Source organism: Bos grunniens, chromosome 1, assembly GCF_055505025.1.
Source record: "Bos grunniens cultivar Pamir isolate PY7600 chromosome 1, Bosgru_T2T1.0, whole genome shotgun sequence".
Lineage (NCBI taxonomy): Eukaryota > Metazoa > Chordata > Mammalia > Artiodactyla > Bovidae > Bos > Bos grunniens.
The window spans coordinates 59,258,507-59,274,447 of record NC_141165.1 but is presented as its reverse complement, the minus strand read 5'-3'; the positions used below and the strand labels follow the sequence as shown (position 1 = coordinate 59,274,447).

General features: G+C 37.2%; 1 protein-coding gene across 50 annotated transcripts in view; it reads left to right on the top strand.

Annotated features, from left to right (window-relative positions):
• MECOM (MDS1 and EVI1 complex locus) overlaps window positions 1-15,941 on the top strand; it is a 627,827-nt gene that overhangs the window by 555,881 nt on the left and 56,005 nt on the right. For 26 of the 50 annotated variants that reach the window (XM_086318680.1, XM_086318649.1, XM_086318689.1 and 23 more), the window contains exon 3: window positions 6,299-6,433. In XM_086318680.1, coding sequence (XP_086174806.1) covers window positions 6,299-6,433 — 135 coding nt within the window. Of the gene's footprint in view, window positions 1-2,582; window positions 3,426-3,516; window positions 3,915-6,298; window positions 6,434-15,941 lie in introns of those variants that run through there. The other 24 variants (XM_086318728.1, XM_086318589.1, XM_086318583.1 and 21 more) reach the window with 15 other exon arrangements.

The window sequence follows — 15,941 nt, the reverse complement described above, 5'->3', positions numbered from 1 at the left end:
TGTTTTAGAAACCTCCTGATGGAGAGCGAGTTAACACGGAAGAAAAGCAAGCCCCCCTGCAAAAACCTTTTCCTCCCGGCCCTCCGGCTCCTCTCTCTCCATGTCACTTCTGATCAGGAGAGGCAGGTCGGGGTCTTCTCCTAAAGGGTTATTACTAAAATAGCCAGAGGCTCCTTTCATGATAATTAAGGCTCTTCTAGCTACTCTCACATTTCAGGACCCCATTTTTAAACTTCAAGTTGGGTCGTCAGGAAAAAGCGAGGTGATTGCCTTTCCGTGAAGGTATTATAATCAAAGAGGGGAGGGGTGGGTGGGGGAAGGAGAGAGAGAAGTAAAATTGAGATTTAATGTTTGCCCAGGCCTTTCAGTCTTTCTCACAAGTTATTCAGTGGAGAACAAGACTGATGATGATATTAATAAAATAATAATGATGAGGCTAAATAATCGCCTCTCTAGATCAATCTTTCAAGGACTCAGAGAGAAAGTGTTAACTCTTTTGGCTTTGTCTGGGGAAGCGAATTTGATGCACAGAAATAGCCTTAGCTCAAGCTGGTGTCTGCCGGTCTGGGCTGCAGGGTGCACCGGTACAGGCTTGAGGCTCCGGAAGGCATGGGATCGCGCGCGAGGCGGAGGGCAGAGCCCAGCTGCCCGCGCCCGGCGGTCGGCAGCCGGTTCACCTGGGTGGCTGGAGGCCGCAGATGCCGCAACTTAATCCGGGTCACAACGCCATCTACCGGCTTGATGACACATCTGCAAGTACCCAGACCTTGAAAGTCGCCCCGCCTCCCCCACCCGAACCCAATATAAGGGGAAAAACTCGGAGGCCCTTTCCACGAAATCCTAATTTAGCCAGGAGCTGCCACTGATTCCATACGAACTTTTGTTTATCCACCATCATTTCCTCCTTTTCAGAGCAGCTTTGTAAAGGGCAAGGGGGCGGGGGCCAGAGGCTAGGGCGGGGGACTGGGGCGTTGAGCTCTCTCAGACCCCCTGATCAGGCCGCACTGTCTGAAGCAATCGGTTCCCCCAGATTACTTGTATTTAATACACAATGCATCATAAAACAAATCCCTCATCCTGACAGGAAGAAAATAGAACAGCTCATAGCTCGAGCCGGTCCAATTTATGGCTAAATTAAAAAAAAAAAAAAAAAAAAAAGGCTCCTACAATGGGCAAGTTGAGGAAGGGCAGGAAATCAATGGCAGCAAACCGGGAGCTCTTAAAGGTTCTCAAGCGCCGAACTCTATGGGAATATCTGACCGGGTTTTAGGTTATTTACAAAGGATTTTTCCTGTCCTACCTACCACTGCTGTGCGATTTTCCCTCAAACAATGGCCATTATCTGAAATAACAGTTCAATGTCACAGATAACAGGCCACCGAAACGAATTAGTCACCACCTCTTGTCATTTTCTCCCCCTCCCCACATCCCTCCCTTTTGTTACTATTTTTGTTTTTAAATCAGCATTTTGGGGAAATATAGATCGACTAGATTTACACGTCTATTTGCACTTAGAGAAAACAAAAAGGGACTTGTACCGTCTCTCCGTGTGCAGATGAAGTGGAACGTAAATGCGCTTTCCATCCTCTCTCTTCACCCCGCCCCCTCAAGTGTCCCTTTACTCGCTTACTTTGCCTAACTTTCCATTGTTGAGCTAAGTTGGATTTTGCCCATTTGTTTTTATGAATGGAGTTTGTGATTTTAAAAAGCGTTTATTTTCATTTAACCGGTGGATTTCACTAAAATGTCTAAGCTTGGCTAAAGTAAATCCATAGACACTTTTATTTTGCCATGCATTCCCTATAGGCTTTCTTCCAGTGTTGTTTCTGGAATGTGTTGATAAAAACAGAACATATATATTAGAAAATCATTAATCACCGGGTATAAGTTGTCCCCTCAAAAAACACGCATGAGGTTAAAAGTTAAAAAATAATCTGAGTTATCAAAATTCCTTAATTCCACTTTGGGGCGTTCATGATGTTTTAGTTAATGTATTAAAGAATATGACAAAAACTCACGAAACAATTGTCAACCTCTCTCGGCCCATAATAGGCTATCTGGGGAGGTTATATGCAAATAATGTTTCGGATTTTTAAAATCCTTCTAAGAAAAATATGATTTCAAAAGTAGCATATTCTTCTGCTGACCTGTAATGGAGAGAATAGAGTACGAATTTCAATGATAATAATAAATACTTAGCAAAAAACTGGAACCGTCTTTTCCAACTTTTTAGGCTACTGTTTTCTGAGAAAATCTAAACTAATGATATTTAGCATGAGCCACAGTCTCTTTACTCTAAACCTCTTCACCCCCTCCAGCGCCCCACCCCCATTCTCGGAGCACACACCCTCACACCCCGAAAACACTTTTCCACCCCATCACTCCCATCCCCCAACACACACACACACACACACACACACGCACACGCACACGCACACACACACTTGTGCTTTCAGGACACCTAAACAGAGGATATTTCCCTGGGGAAAGAAATCCTGCCTGGCGAGATCTCCCCATTGGTTGTTTACCCAGAGAAATCTACATGTTTAAGGGGGATGGTGCATCCGTAATCAGTCTGACCCTATAGGACTGAGTCTTAGCGACCTTTTTGTGACCTCTCCCGCCAGAGGAGGCTGCTGTCACTTTAAAAATTTACTGAAAGAGGAGCCCGTCTGGCTTCCGATCACTCTGGGGCGGCGGGAGATAGCTCCCTTTCTCCCTCTCCCCGGGTTCTTTCTGGATGGCCGAGCAGATCCTCTTTAAAGAGACAGTTCATGAAATAGAAACCCGGCGGCTGAGCTAGGAGTTGCGAAAGGGGACGATCCCGTGAGGGTCTACGACCAGGAAAGGCGCAGCGGAGGATCAGAAAGGGGGCTAGAGCTCCCCTCGCCTCCCCAGGCCCCCCACCTTTTCAAACTCTCCTCCTCCTGCCTGTATCTCCCCCCCCCACCCCCCTTTGGACCGGGAGAGAGAAGTGGAAGAAGTTTTAGTGGGTTTCAGATAACTTTCATTACACATCGGGCTGATAAGAGCAAGAGAAAGTGAGAAAAGAGGGAGGTGATGTGAACCAGAAGGAATAGCCCGGAGCTCATTTAGGAAGGGGGAAAAAAGCCAAAACACACCAAACCCGGGTCACCCAGACAAGCGGAGACTTCATTTCTGGTCTTAAAAATACACTGTTGGCGGACAATAAATCTGAAACGCGTGGTCCTGGCGAACAGATCCTAGAGACGGACAAAGTTATCAAAGACCATTCGGAAATCGAGACTCGAGGCTTTTTTTTTTTTTAAACATCTCGAAATGTGGCTCGGGATCGTATGAAAGGATTTTCGTGCAGGAAAGCTGGGGGCTGCTGATTATTTTGTTTGTTTTAATTCTTCTGTGATTGCCTTTTATTGCTGAGTTGAGGCCATAGAAATCTTAAGGTAAGAGAACTAAAAAAAAAAAAAAAAGTCTTGGCGATATGCATAGTTTGTTACTTGGGACAGTTTCCTGCCTTGGCACCCCTTCTCCGGGGCGCCCCCCGCCCCCCAGCCTTCTTTTCCTACTTGCCCGCTGTCTCGCGGAGCCCTGTGCTTATCTACGTTGCCGGGACTGCCGATTTCCTTGTTCCTCCTGTGCAACGGTGCGGTCTGGACGCGTCTCCGGGGTGGGTCGTCCGGCCTTCGGTGGGTCTCTCTGCCGGCTGTCGGCCCTCCTTTCCTCGCGCTCTTCTCCTCTTTCCCCTCCCTCCGTGTGTCTGTCCGTCGGTATCAGGGACGCAGAAGGTGGGGTTGCCAAAATCTGAATTCCTGGCACCGGCCACGCGACTTTGGAGCCGCTTTCGGCCGAGTTCCACCTTGCCAAGTAACAGCTTTGCTGTCCAACATCGTGTGCTGCTTCGCGAGAAAGTCACATTCGGACCCTTTGGCTAGGTTATGGGGATTTTTTTTTTTTTTCTTTCGCTGTTGGTTTTTTGAAAGGGCCTTTCTCTAAAGTCCACCTAAAGGGAATTCTTTTTTTTTTTTTTAAGCTATCTTTGGGACTTGACAGCTTTTAAAAACACAGGAGTGTGTTAGATGAAATGACGGAAGATTTGTTGTTACTTTATTTTATTCAAGATTTCCGAGACGATTAAGACATTTGGGAGACAAATGCAGTTCTGTTAGCAAATCAAAAGCGAATAATTCACCCGGGGTCGGGGGCGGGGTGGGGGGGGGGGGAGGTTTCTGGAGAAAGTTAAGCTTTTGTCTTGGGGCAAGAATACAGGGAGTAAGAAAGTTAATATGTTGGTGAAATATTTGAATAATCATATTACATATATGTAAAAAGACATTCTTTGGAAATGAACCTGTTTTTAAATTAATTTCACTGTTGACAGTGGCAATGGCAATAATGTTAACACGGAGTAAAATTACACCTAGTATTTTTATGTGTAGTATATGCAATACTTAACTCTCTGCCCTCGCAAAAAGGGAATGCTGGAAAGCTAGGGGGATAGATGATTTTTGACTTTGAAATTAACAAGTTTTCCACGTCTTTCTGCAAATATGAAATGGAACTGGTGTTGCATTTCACTGACTTCACCCTATTTCCTTCATTAAATATTTCTCTAGTGTGTCAGTAGAACTGCTTTTTTTTTCCTCCTGCTAGTGGAGAAAATAAACAACAAAGATCAACCAGAAATCAAACAAACCAAAAAACAAAACAATCCCAACCTTTTACTATTTTAAAGTGTGTATTGCTGTTGTTATTTGTAATACTTCCAGACATCTGAGGAGAGGGTGAATCTCAAGTTGCCATTTAAGCTGCTCAGCATTGAGAGTTGAAGAAAACAGCTTAAAGTTTGTAATTTTATCAATGAGAAATTGTTCAAATCTGTTCTCACTAGAGAGGCTATTTAATATAGACTTTTTGTTGTTCTTAGTGTGAAAGGTGTCCTTGAAAAAGACTTGATGTGTGTGGGTGTGTATGTGTGTGTGTAGCAATTATTACTCCTATCTTATGTTTCAATTTTTCTTTTTAAAATTGTGGGACTACTTATTGCCCTTTAATTGCCTCATGGCCAAAGGCATATTCATAATGCCTCTTGACTAGAGCCCTCAGAACACTGGGCTTCTTGAAGTTTGTGGTGAGTTAACCATTTGAATCTGTAACTGAGTGATTACCTGAATTCTGTGCAAAATTGCTTTGGGTCTATACACTCCAGAGTTTAGTTTTAACTTTTACAGGTATAGATACAGCAGAGTTCTGAGGGGGAGGGGGTTATTTAATTCATCAATTAATGTTCTGGACTATATTGTTTAGTCTTTGATAGGAAACGTCCTCAAGTTTGGGTTAACTGATTGACATTAACATTACCAGACTTTCTAGTTATTCACCATCAGGTCAACAACTCTGCAGCTTTTAATATTGGTGTTTAACAACATTGCTGCTAGTGAATCTGAATAGCCTCCTTTAAGTAGACACAACTTTAAAAACGGACATTTTCCATTTCAGTTTTAGTTTAATAGGTATCCTGAGTAGTGATTAATGTTTAACATAGGTCAAATGTAAAATCTCATGAAAAATAACAATACATAACCATATATAATGATGGCAATTTATTAAAAAATTTTTATATATTGTTTACTTCTTCACAAGCCAGTTTTGGTATTTAACTTACAAAACATTAAACTGAAATATGCATTGGCATAGGGTACCTAAAACTTTAGGTTGACATATTTTTCACGAGTGTTTACCAATTATTTATTTTCATTTGTTTTTCTTTGGTCAGTAGCATCAATGAGACGAATCTTACTCTCTTCTTCAGATAAGGGTGTGATTTGTTTCATGGTAGTGCAATACAAACTAAAAAGGAATGACAATATTTAAAGTTTTTAAATTGCATTAATTTAAAGTGCAAAAATGTGAAAGTATATGCTTACAAGGGAAGACTATCTTAACATAAAATATTGACTTCTACAGTTTAGAAATATTATGTTAATATATGGTGTTCAGTATTTTTTTTTTGTAAAAAAATCACATTGGACAAATAGCACTCTTTTATGAAAAATAAGGAATCTGACATTTTTGAAACCAATTGATCAGTTTTTGTAGTAATTTACAATTGCTTTGTTCCTTTAAAAGCAGTACCGCTGCCACTTCTAAGATAACTTACTATTATTCCTTCTGTATTAATATGCATGATGTCTCACTTCTTTTCTCATAAGGATTCGAAGTAGGAAACATACATTTGAATAAAATATTTTCAAGCAATTAATTATTCTAATGAATGAACTGATATAGAAATCGATTGTTCTCATCTTCTTCTTTCTAGATCTTAGATGAGTTTTGCAATGTGAAGTTCTGCATAGATGCTAGTCAACCAGATGTAGGAAGCTGGCTCAAGTACATCAGGTTCGCTGGCTGTTATGATCAGCACAACCTCGTTGCATGCCAGATAAATGATCAGGTATGTTGTAAAGATTTTCTTGTCTTTCTTGGAGAGCACTAAAGTATCAGTGAAGCCTGAAGAATAAAAATAACAGTGAGTTGCAGTAGACCCTTGTGGCCTGTTTTTTTGATATGGTGAAAGGTAATGCCCAAATATAAGATGCAGAATAAAGTAATTTTCAGTATTACTTTCTTTCAGTACTTCTTTTTTGGGTAGTTTCTTCACTTTGTGTTAGTAAAACTTCAGAAATGCTCTATCTAGTCTTCTGTGTATGACTGAATGATTTAAAAACTGAATACTACTTATTAATAGGTACTCTTTATCAGTTTTTCTTTGCCTTCATAATAAGGAGTCATTCATAGAAAGTACTGAACTAATCAAGAACACTGAATTTTTGCAGAAATTGCAAGTAATACAGTTGAAATATATAGATTTTATTTTAAATAGTAGGTAGATATAGATGTATGATCTATGTGTACGGTTATCTGATTATGCATTTGGTTTGCTTAATTATAAACAAGAAACACTTAGATTAATCAAATACGTTTTCTGTTGTTGTTGATGTGAATAGTTTAAAAGTATCACTGCTGGAAATTGCTTTATAGAAGCTCATGTAGTGAGGTTAACTTTAATAACAATAACTATGAAACAAGATCATGAAAATATCATGAAACGTATTCTGCACTCAATAAAGTGAGGTTATGAATCTTGTAACTTAGTATGATAATACCTAAAACAACAAGAAGTTCAACCTGTTAATTTGTGTTTTATAAATATCATTGGGTTAGAATATAATTATACTATCATCATTTATTTCTTTTAAACCAATGGTTACCTAAATCAAATATGTTTCAAAGATCATATTAAATTGGTTGCTTGGCAAATCTACTAAAAAATCACCACCAAGAAAAAGAAAAGTTTAAATTAGATGTTTCCAACTGAAAGCTGGTAAGTAATGCTAGCATCATATGGTCTATGACTCTATTTCAATCATTGTTATGAGATTATTCTTTGGCATTTTACCAGCTACCAGACAATTTTTACTGACTAACCTGTATAAGAGGTAGTAAATTATAAAATTCACTTTAAATGGGAATCATTTAAAAATCTTCAACATATATCAAAAGTAATAAACCAATCAATTGTTTTTTTCCCTTTGCCGTAAGAAAACAAGAGGCATTACTGGAACAAAGTAGATCATTATTAAATTAGCTATTGCTTATGAACAGAAAATATCCCATCTATCATATGAGTTACTGTCACCATCAACAACAAACATTTTTTGAGCACTGACTATTTTGTTGATGTGGGAAATACATAGGTATTATAAATGGGTGAGTTGTGCATGTGATGTTGCTTTAAAAAGTAACTTGAATACCTCAAAAGGCAGTTTTAAGATGAAATAATGTAATTATATCATAATAGTTATTCGGTATTCATATTTACTGACAATAAGAGCTATTTCCTTAAACAGATAGAACTGTTGCAGGACTGGTGAAAAGATGGTTGAAGAATGAGACTTGTGGACAATGTATTTTTTTCATTTAATATTTATGTCTAAATTATTTTTATAAATATGCTTTTGTCCTTGGGAATTGTGATTCCATTAGAAAGGGAAACTATTTTGTTATTCATAAGTATGAATTAGTTTGCTTATTAGAGTAGGCATTTATAATTTTCATATGGTTACTTTTGAGGTTCCCATTGTAAAATGCATTGCTTTCAAAAGAAAATATGCTGGTCTTGTATCTTAATGAATAACATGTTTATGTATTTTAACTGAAGAACCAGGGAAACTAGCTAATCAGGAAAATCATAAAAGACCAATATTAGACATATACTATTATTTCTGTAAGTTCTCATTTTAAACATATATTATGCTGGCAGAAATCTAAGATGGTAACAGAGTGCATATCAAATAACATAGTTGTGAAATTGACATTATATGGTCAAGTAAGTTCACCCATAAACAAGAGAGGAAAGTCAGAAGTAAAAGTCAGATTTGTGTGGTAGGCATATATGCATACAATCATACTTAACACAGTTTACAAAAGAGAGCAGACACCAAAATAGTGTATGCATATATTATAAACATACTCATCTTTAAATATATATGCATCTTTTCTAAAAGTCATTTAAGACTGGCAATTCCAGTCAGCTTTGAAATGTGAATGTTGGACTATATATAGTGATAAAAAAGCTGACTAAAGAAATTCTCTAGGTCTATTTTTTCACTCTTTTCCGTGAGGAATAGGAGCTGCCAAATGGTGAATAAGCATAACTCATCACTTAATGAACGTTCCCATTGTGTGAGATATTTAATATCCAGATATAAAGAGACACCCTAGATCAGGAGTACTTATGAAACATGAACAACATCAACTCACCTGCCCAACACAAAAGCAAATGAAGCACTCGACCAGAAACTGTAAAAAGTGTTTCTCTTTGCTCTGATTCTTAGATAGAGCTCAAGTTTATAAAATGAATTTTAGATAAGTCCTGGACTACAAAAAAGAAGAATTTTGAAGGAATCTTTCAACTGCAAGCTAGACATTGTGATAATTAGGTTACCTAGCAAAGAAAGATGACCTAAAATAAAAAAGAAGATATAAATTACATATCTTTACTTTTGCAAAGATATGCATTTAAAAAAATTCTATTATTAAAGATCAACTTTAGTCAATTTGGATCAGTTTTATAATGATGTGAAGGAGTTTTGTAAAACAGAAAGAATGTATCTGCTGAAGATGATAATGCAGTTTGATAATAGTGGGACAGTCAGAACATGCATCCTGGATAAAACTCATATTTGATTTGTTTGGGGGTGATGAAATACTTAGAAACAGCCTGGATTTTGATTTTCAGGTAAAGTTGATAAAGGATGTAATCTGTTTTATATCGTAAAAACAAAGGCTATTCAATGAACATTTTCCTAATACCTCTCTACAAGCATTTTATTTGAGGGGATTTTCCTGAGTTTAAATCTTCCAATAGATTTCTGCAAGTTGTTTTATTGCAGATTTTTTTTTTCCAGGCCAGAGTGAGCTTTGTGGCAGCTTTCTTTCTTGACAGTGCTCCCTAGAAGACTCAAGTTTGTTTTTAGATATCTTTTTTGTTGCATGTTTTCAGAATTGTTGCAGTGACTTTTCTTGGAGATAGAAATTCTGAAAACACTGGTGCCCTTGCTAAACCATAATTTCTAAGTAGCTGCAGCTTCTGACTAATATCCTTATTCCCCCCTGAAAATATTATATTAACTATAGTAATTTACCTTTGTGAATGAAGGCTGCACCAAAGACACTAGTAAATTAAGTCACACTCCAGTCATAAAAGAATAGATCCACTAAAAACACCCAAGGTTCTTTATCCTTGAAATCCTAATTATTTTTTCTCTTATTCCATAGTTTCTTTACACTATTACATAGCTACACCGCTATGGCACAGATTTTAGCTGGAAGTATTTACTGAGAGAGACAATGCTTCAGTACAGTATTTTTGTATTTTAAGGGTCTGAATTGTTCCTGGTTGTGGGTACAGATCTGGGACTGGGAAGTAGATCAGGGCAGGAGCAGAGGCAGAAAGTTGGACGATGAAAGTTCTTTCCAGAAGAGGTCCTCAAGAGGACCAGATGTGCAGAGGAAGCATGAAAATGGTTTATTAATTATTTAGAAGTTTCATTACATATGGAAGCATGCATATGTCTAATGTCAGGTATGCCAAACACCTAGATGATTTACTGAGTGTTTTGTTTTTTTTAAATCTGGATACTCTGATGTCCTTTTCTTTGACGTCTTGTCGATTCCTTACTTTTACACCCATTTTGATGGATGGATAGAGCATGTTGCATTAGGTCTGGTCTCACCCTGCTCCCACCTTTTCCTCCATTCTTGGAGAAGTTTCCTCAGACCTCCATGTTGCCATACCCATCACCTAGATTAAAGGCAAGAGGATCCACAACTCATGCCCACCCCCAACACCTCCCCATTAGGCCAGTTCTCATCTCAGGACACGTTCACAAGCTTAGTGTACTTAAGAAATAGCTCTCTGGACACAAGTTTTCCTCTAATACTTCTTCATGGTGAGATCATTTTAGTGGTAATCAGACGGATCGCTAAGGCCGTATTCGTGAAAGTGAACTCTTTCGACTTACACAGCACCTACCTTTCCTCTCGTGATTCCAAGAGCGATCTGGGCATGTACTCTGGGGTAATGTTTTTTAGCTCTGTGTGTATTCTGCACCACAGAAAGGAACACACTTTTATTCAAGCTCCTGGCCTGCCCTAACATGGTCTACAAGTGGAATAAAGTTCTCAGGAACCCAAGACATTATTAATCTTGTCATTTACACAAGGTGATAAGTCCTTTCATTTTTAAACAGGCCCTTGACAGTTGGTATTTAGTAAGTACACTAAGAGAAGTCTGCCGTTCACTCCAAAGAAAGCGAAATGCGTCGATAAGAGATTATCTAATGCCCGATGTGTATTTTGAAGAAATAAGACCTAGAAGAAGGAGTGCCCCTCAGAGAATGCATAGTCAGAATTCACTTAAGGGATGCTGCCAGCTCCCTTGTGGTTGAGGAACAGCAGCAAGATCCTACAGTGTTTTCAGCTGGAATAGGCATTGTTCTCGTTTGTGCTTTACCTTATAAAGTTTTAACTGCTTCCAGGACCATCACGGCTGAGTGGCACACCCGCTCTCCCTCTCCTTGGGTCCAAGTCAATGGTGCTATCAGGCTGCTGGGACACTACAACAGTATTATTATTGCAGGCTTATTATAGGCTCAATTATCAAGTTATTTTCTTTGGCTTTTAGGGAAAAAAAAGCATGCCTGCATCATTCAATTAATGCAATTTGTGCAAAAAAAAAGCAGGGAAGATCAATTACATAAAAGCAAAATATAGTATCTTAGCCTCTTTCTACTTTTTAAACATGTTTGCATCAACTGTCAGGTAATTTGTTAATTTGCTCTTCCTTTGCAAGGATTTCTGTCCGCATTCTCTATGACCTCTTTTGATGTTAAAATTATTATTGGCTTTGGCCATTTTCTTTGCTTTGTTTTTAAGTCAAGTTCCACTTTTATACCAAAGTTATGTTCTGCTGTTTTAAGATGAATGCCAGCTGGCAATACCCAGAGACTGGCTTTGTGAACGGTGCCTAAGTGGACTTTGAGGGGATGTCGTCTGGCTGATAAGTTACTTCCTTCACCCGAAGATGAAACTGTCTCAGACATAGTTTGTCATTTGCTATTCACATGATAAAACAAATAACATCCCCTCCCCCCAAAAAAAACTTCCATCATGTAATTGTGCCCAGCACACAGGCCTGTCATAGCACTACAGAAGGTAGGGATTTTTATGAAGATTGATAAAGCACGTAAGTTCACTAAAAAGATGATCTGTGCATTTTAAGTAATTCATGTTTACATGTACACAACATTTTTCATACAGGAGGATCTCAAAGCATCACACCCATACCAGAGTCTAGCTATTTCTGGAATAGCATCAAAAAGATAGGTGTCAGAATGCATCACAAGCCATCAAAGAGGAAAACGTGTTGGTCAAGAACACAAGAAATGTGTCCAGCCTAGTTAAAAACCCAAAGAAGATCTTTAGTTTCCTCTCTTTTTGAGCAGTCTGAAACTGTTGAGGATGATCAGTTTTATAGAGTCAGGCAAAATGGCCACATTAAAGACAGGTTGCTAAGGAATATTTCTTGTGAGGTCTATAGCGTGATCTTTAGAGGTTATTTAACAGGATGCTTGCAAAGCTTCCAGGCTGGTTACACAACAAGCTCCAGGTCTAATAATAAGTGGATCTTTATCACTTGCCCTGTTCTTGCAAACTAGAATCAACAGGCAATTCTCTCTGTTTTATTTCATCCAGTAAATTATACTTGGCTTTCTTTTCATGTTATTATGGAAGAAATAAAAATGTGTATGTGGGGGGGGGCTTCTTCTCCATTAATATTTTTGTTCTTAAAGTAGCTAGTGTATATATATATATATATATATATATATATATATATATATATATATATATATGTATGTATTTCTGGTTTGAAAGCAGATACATCAAGACTTGCACCTGATATTTCTCTGTTAATATTTTCTAGTCTTTAGACTGTTACCTTGAAGACAAACTCAGAATACTGTGTCTTTGGAGAAACTAAGGATGGTTTGCTTTAGCAAAGCTTGGCCATGACAGTGTTTCCATGTTGTTGGACAAATTTCTTTACATTCTGTTATTAATCTCTGTCTGCTGAATACACTTTTTGTTATCTCTTTTAAATCAGGATTAGAATGTGTAACAGGGTCCTTCTTTTAGAGGTGAAAAAACTTGACATCACTCCTGCCCTCCAGAATTGGGGTTTCCCACAGTACTATGCATAGGTCAGGGGTCCAGAGCACCTTTCCTAAAGCCAGCACGTGTGCACACGTTGTCTCTGTGGGCTTGGTGTTACTTCTGCAGCACCAAGACTGACAGATGTGTTTATATCAAATATTGACTTTGTTCAGATGTGCAAACTGTCATTTACCTCCCCTCCCACCCAGCCTCTAAACGTTAAAGTTCCATTCACCTTTTCCTAGTCTCAGACTGTTATGAAGCTGTAGAAAATAAAGCATTCAGGCTGAATAGTGGGAGTTGGGAGAGAAGGAATCAACTATCTACTTCAAAGCGAAAAGACAGAAAAGACAGCAATAGTCTGAAAAAGTTGTCTCAGTACAGATTTTGCAGGGAGTACGTTTCTCCATTATTTCAATTATTACAACTTCCTGAATAGGTTGAAGGTCACTCATAATTCACACTTCTGCCATTTTCAGACATGCCAAATGTAGTCTATTAAGCATAAATAAAACTTCCAGTGCTTGACCAGGAAAAATAAACGGGAATTCATAACAATGAGTCCTTGTTCATCTTTTTAAAAGTAAATGGTGTGTTTTCTTTCTTTCTTGTTCTCCCTCTTGGGCACTGAATTTTTCTCCTGTCTCAGTAGTGCAAGCATAATACTTTAAATCGACCCAAGCATAGCAAGCCAGACGGCAAGTCTGGTCTGACAGATTCTAGATTTCTCTATTTTATAAGATTAGAAACAAGAACCCACATTACTACCATTTATAAATACAAATGGTAGCCATCATCAATTTGAGGGAGGAATTGGTTGAACACAGGCTCTGACAGTATAAGAGAAATAATCTGAAAGTCTTTTATAGCCTATTACCTTTCCTATCAGAATGCTTATAGTGTCCATACTTTATTTAGTGACTGTCCTCTTGGGGTTAAATAAAAGAAAATGAATATTTAATAAAGTGTGATTAATTTCAGTTCCAACTGTACATAATAAATTGTTATATACAACATATATTACATATAATATGCAATTTATAAAATATATCTTTTATGATATATAATTAGAAAATCATATGCCATTAAATATTAATTTATATTAATACAATAAATTGCTGATTTTAAAAAGTTTCCTCAAACATATACTTAATCACATTTGTAAATCACTATAAAATATATAACATATCCAAGCACATATATACTGATATATAACATTGTATGAAAATATAACTTTTGGCTGTCTAAATTTGCTAAATCAAATCCACATCGCCACTGCCTTTTTTACCTTTAGCTTAGTCTTAACTGAACAGATATCCTTTTGACATTTGGAACCATTACAAGGTTTGATTAAAATAAATTAGGAATAATAGTTATTTTTAGAGTAATTCTATATACAGGTATAATGTTATATTTATGCCTTAAATTGTGAATTTCACCAGCAGTAAAAGTGAGCAATTTGGAAGAGTTTGAGTTTTATCTTCAAATATCTGAATGATTTAGAATTTTTTAAAAACATATAAAGAAATTCCACTAGTGTGTTTTTTTAGCAAGTTTTTAAAATATAAGAATACATAAAGATCTGTTAAAACATTTACCGTAATATTTATTCTTATAAATTAAAGTATTCAGAGATCCAAATATAATATCCATATTTACAAGGATAAAGATAAAAAGCTCTTTGGAAAGATTAAAAAGAGTCCAGCAAGATATTGGGAAAATTATATTTTTTCTGTGATAAAATGAAAAGACCATCTTAACTTTCAAAAGTTTCTATGAGTTAGGTCATGTTCATAACATGTTGTATTTCTGCAATTTGGTGTATTAGCTACCAAAAAGAAAAGTCTAAAGGAGTTAACATAGTTTTAAAATGTTTATCATGATTTTTAAAAAATGGAATTCTCATATAATCCTCTTTCTTTAGACTGTAAGGCCCTATTCCTCTATTTTTTACCTTATAATGGGAGGAGTTGTTTCCCTTCTTAAAGAGCATTCTGAGAGAGACCCAGCAAAATAATAAATCAACAACCCTTTTATATCCATTCCAACTTTTTCTAAGTGTTTGAGACTTTTGAGCCCCTCTTTAAATACTTGAGTTGAATTCATCATAGAATCCCAGATCCAGGACATTTTTATTTTGGTTCCAGATAGCTTTTTCCATAAAACCCCCTGATGGAAGAGACCTGTTAACTCTTTTATGGAATTTTAACAGAGGAATTGATTCCCTTCCATTTTTCTCAAACACAAAACACAGAGAGGCTATGTTAGTAACGTCTCTGCTCCTGGTCCCTAATTCGGATGACCTATAGTTCATAGGGCTGCAATATAGTCGAAGTTTTGAGAATATACTGATTTTAAAGATGTTATAATTATATTTTTATAAGCATGGTCGAGCATACAACCTGCGGGAGAAACTGCCTAAAGCACTTAGGTTTTTAATTATATTTTTTATTTGCCTAAAGACCTATTTTATAACATAAAAACATAGATGTGATATCTTATTTTCTGAAAGGCTTGATTCCACCAACATTACATTCCATTTTTCCCCCACATAATTGTTTTGAGGCAACAAATTGTCATTATGTTTTCATTTAAACTGCTCCTCTCACTTCCCAAATGCCTGTTGGTATATTATTATTGCTAGGACATAAACCAACTTTATATGTGGACATCTCTGAATTCAAGTATTCAAATTACACTTTGGGGCCACTGTAATTATAAGAGGAAAGACATAATTTTACTTAAGTCTCTTTAAGATCTAAAGACATGAGATATGATGAAATGGCAAGTGGTAGCAACACCTTGAAAAAAAGCGCTGGATTTCTAAGGGTGGTAGATGGGATTTCAAGCACATTCTTATATGATATGAGGAAGCATGCCCAGAATCTGCCCTCATTAGGTCGGGCTCTTGCCAGGTCTTTTCAAACCTCAGTTTCATGAGCACCATAAAAATTCACTTAAAATCGAAAAGAACACCCTGAAGTTAAAACCCACGCTGCCTAGCCTTGCCTTTTGTGGCCTGGAATGTCACCTTTTACCTCCAGTAAATAAAGCCAAAATCAACACTCTTCCATGTCTTTTATTTTTTATGCACTCAATATTCTTCGCGTGACAATCTAGACACTTAAAGGGAAATTACAGTAGTGATCTATGTCCCAGCAAAGAGAATTGTCTTTCTAATATAT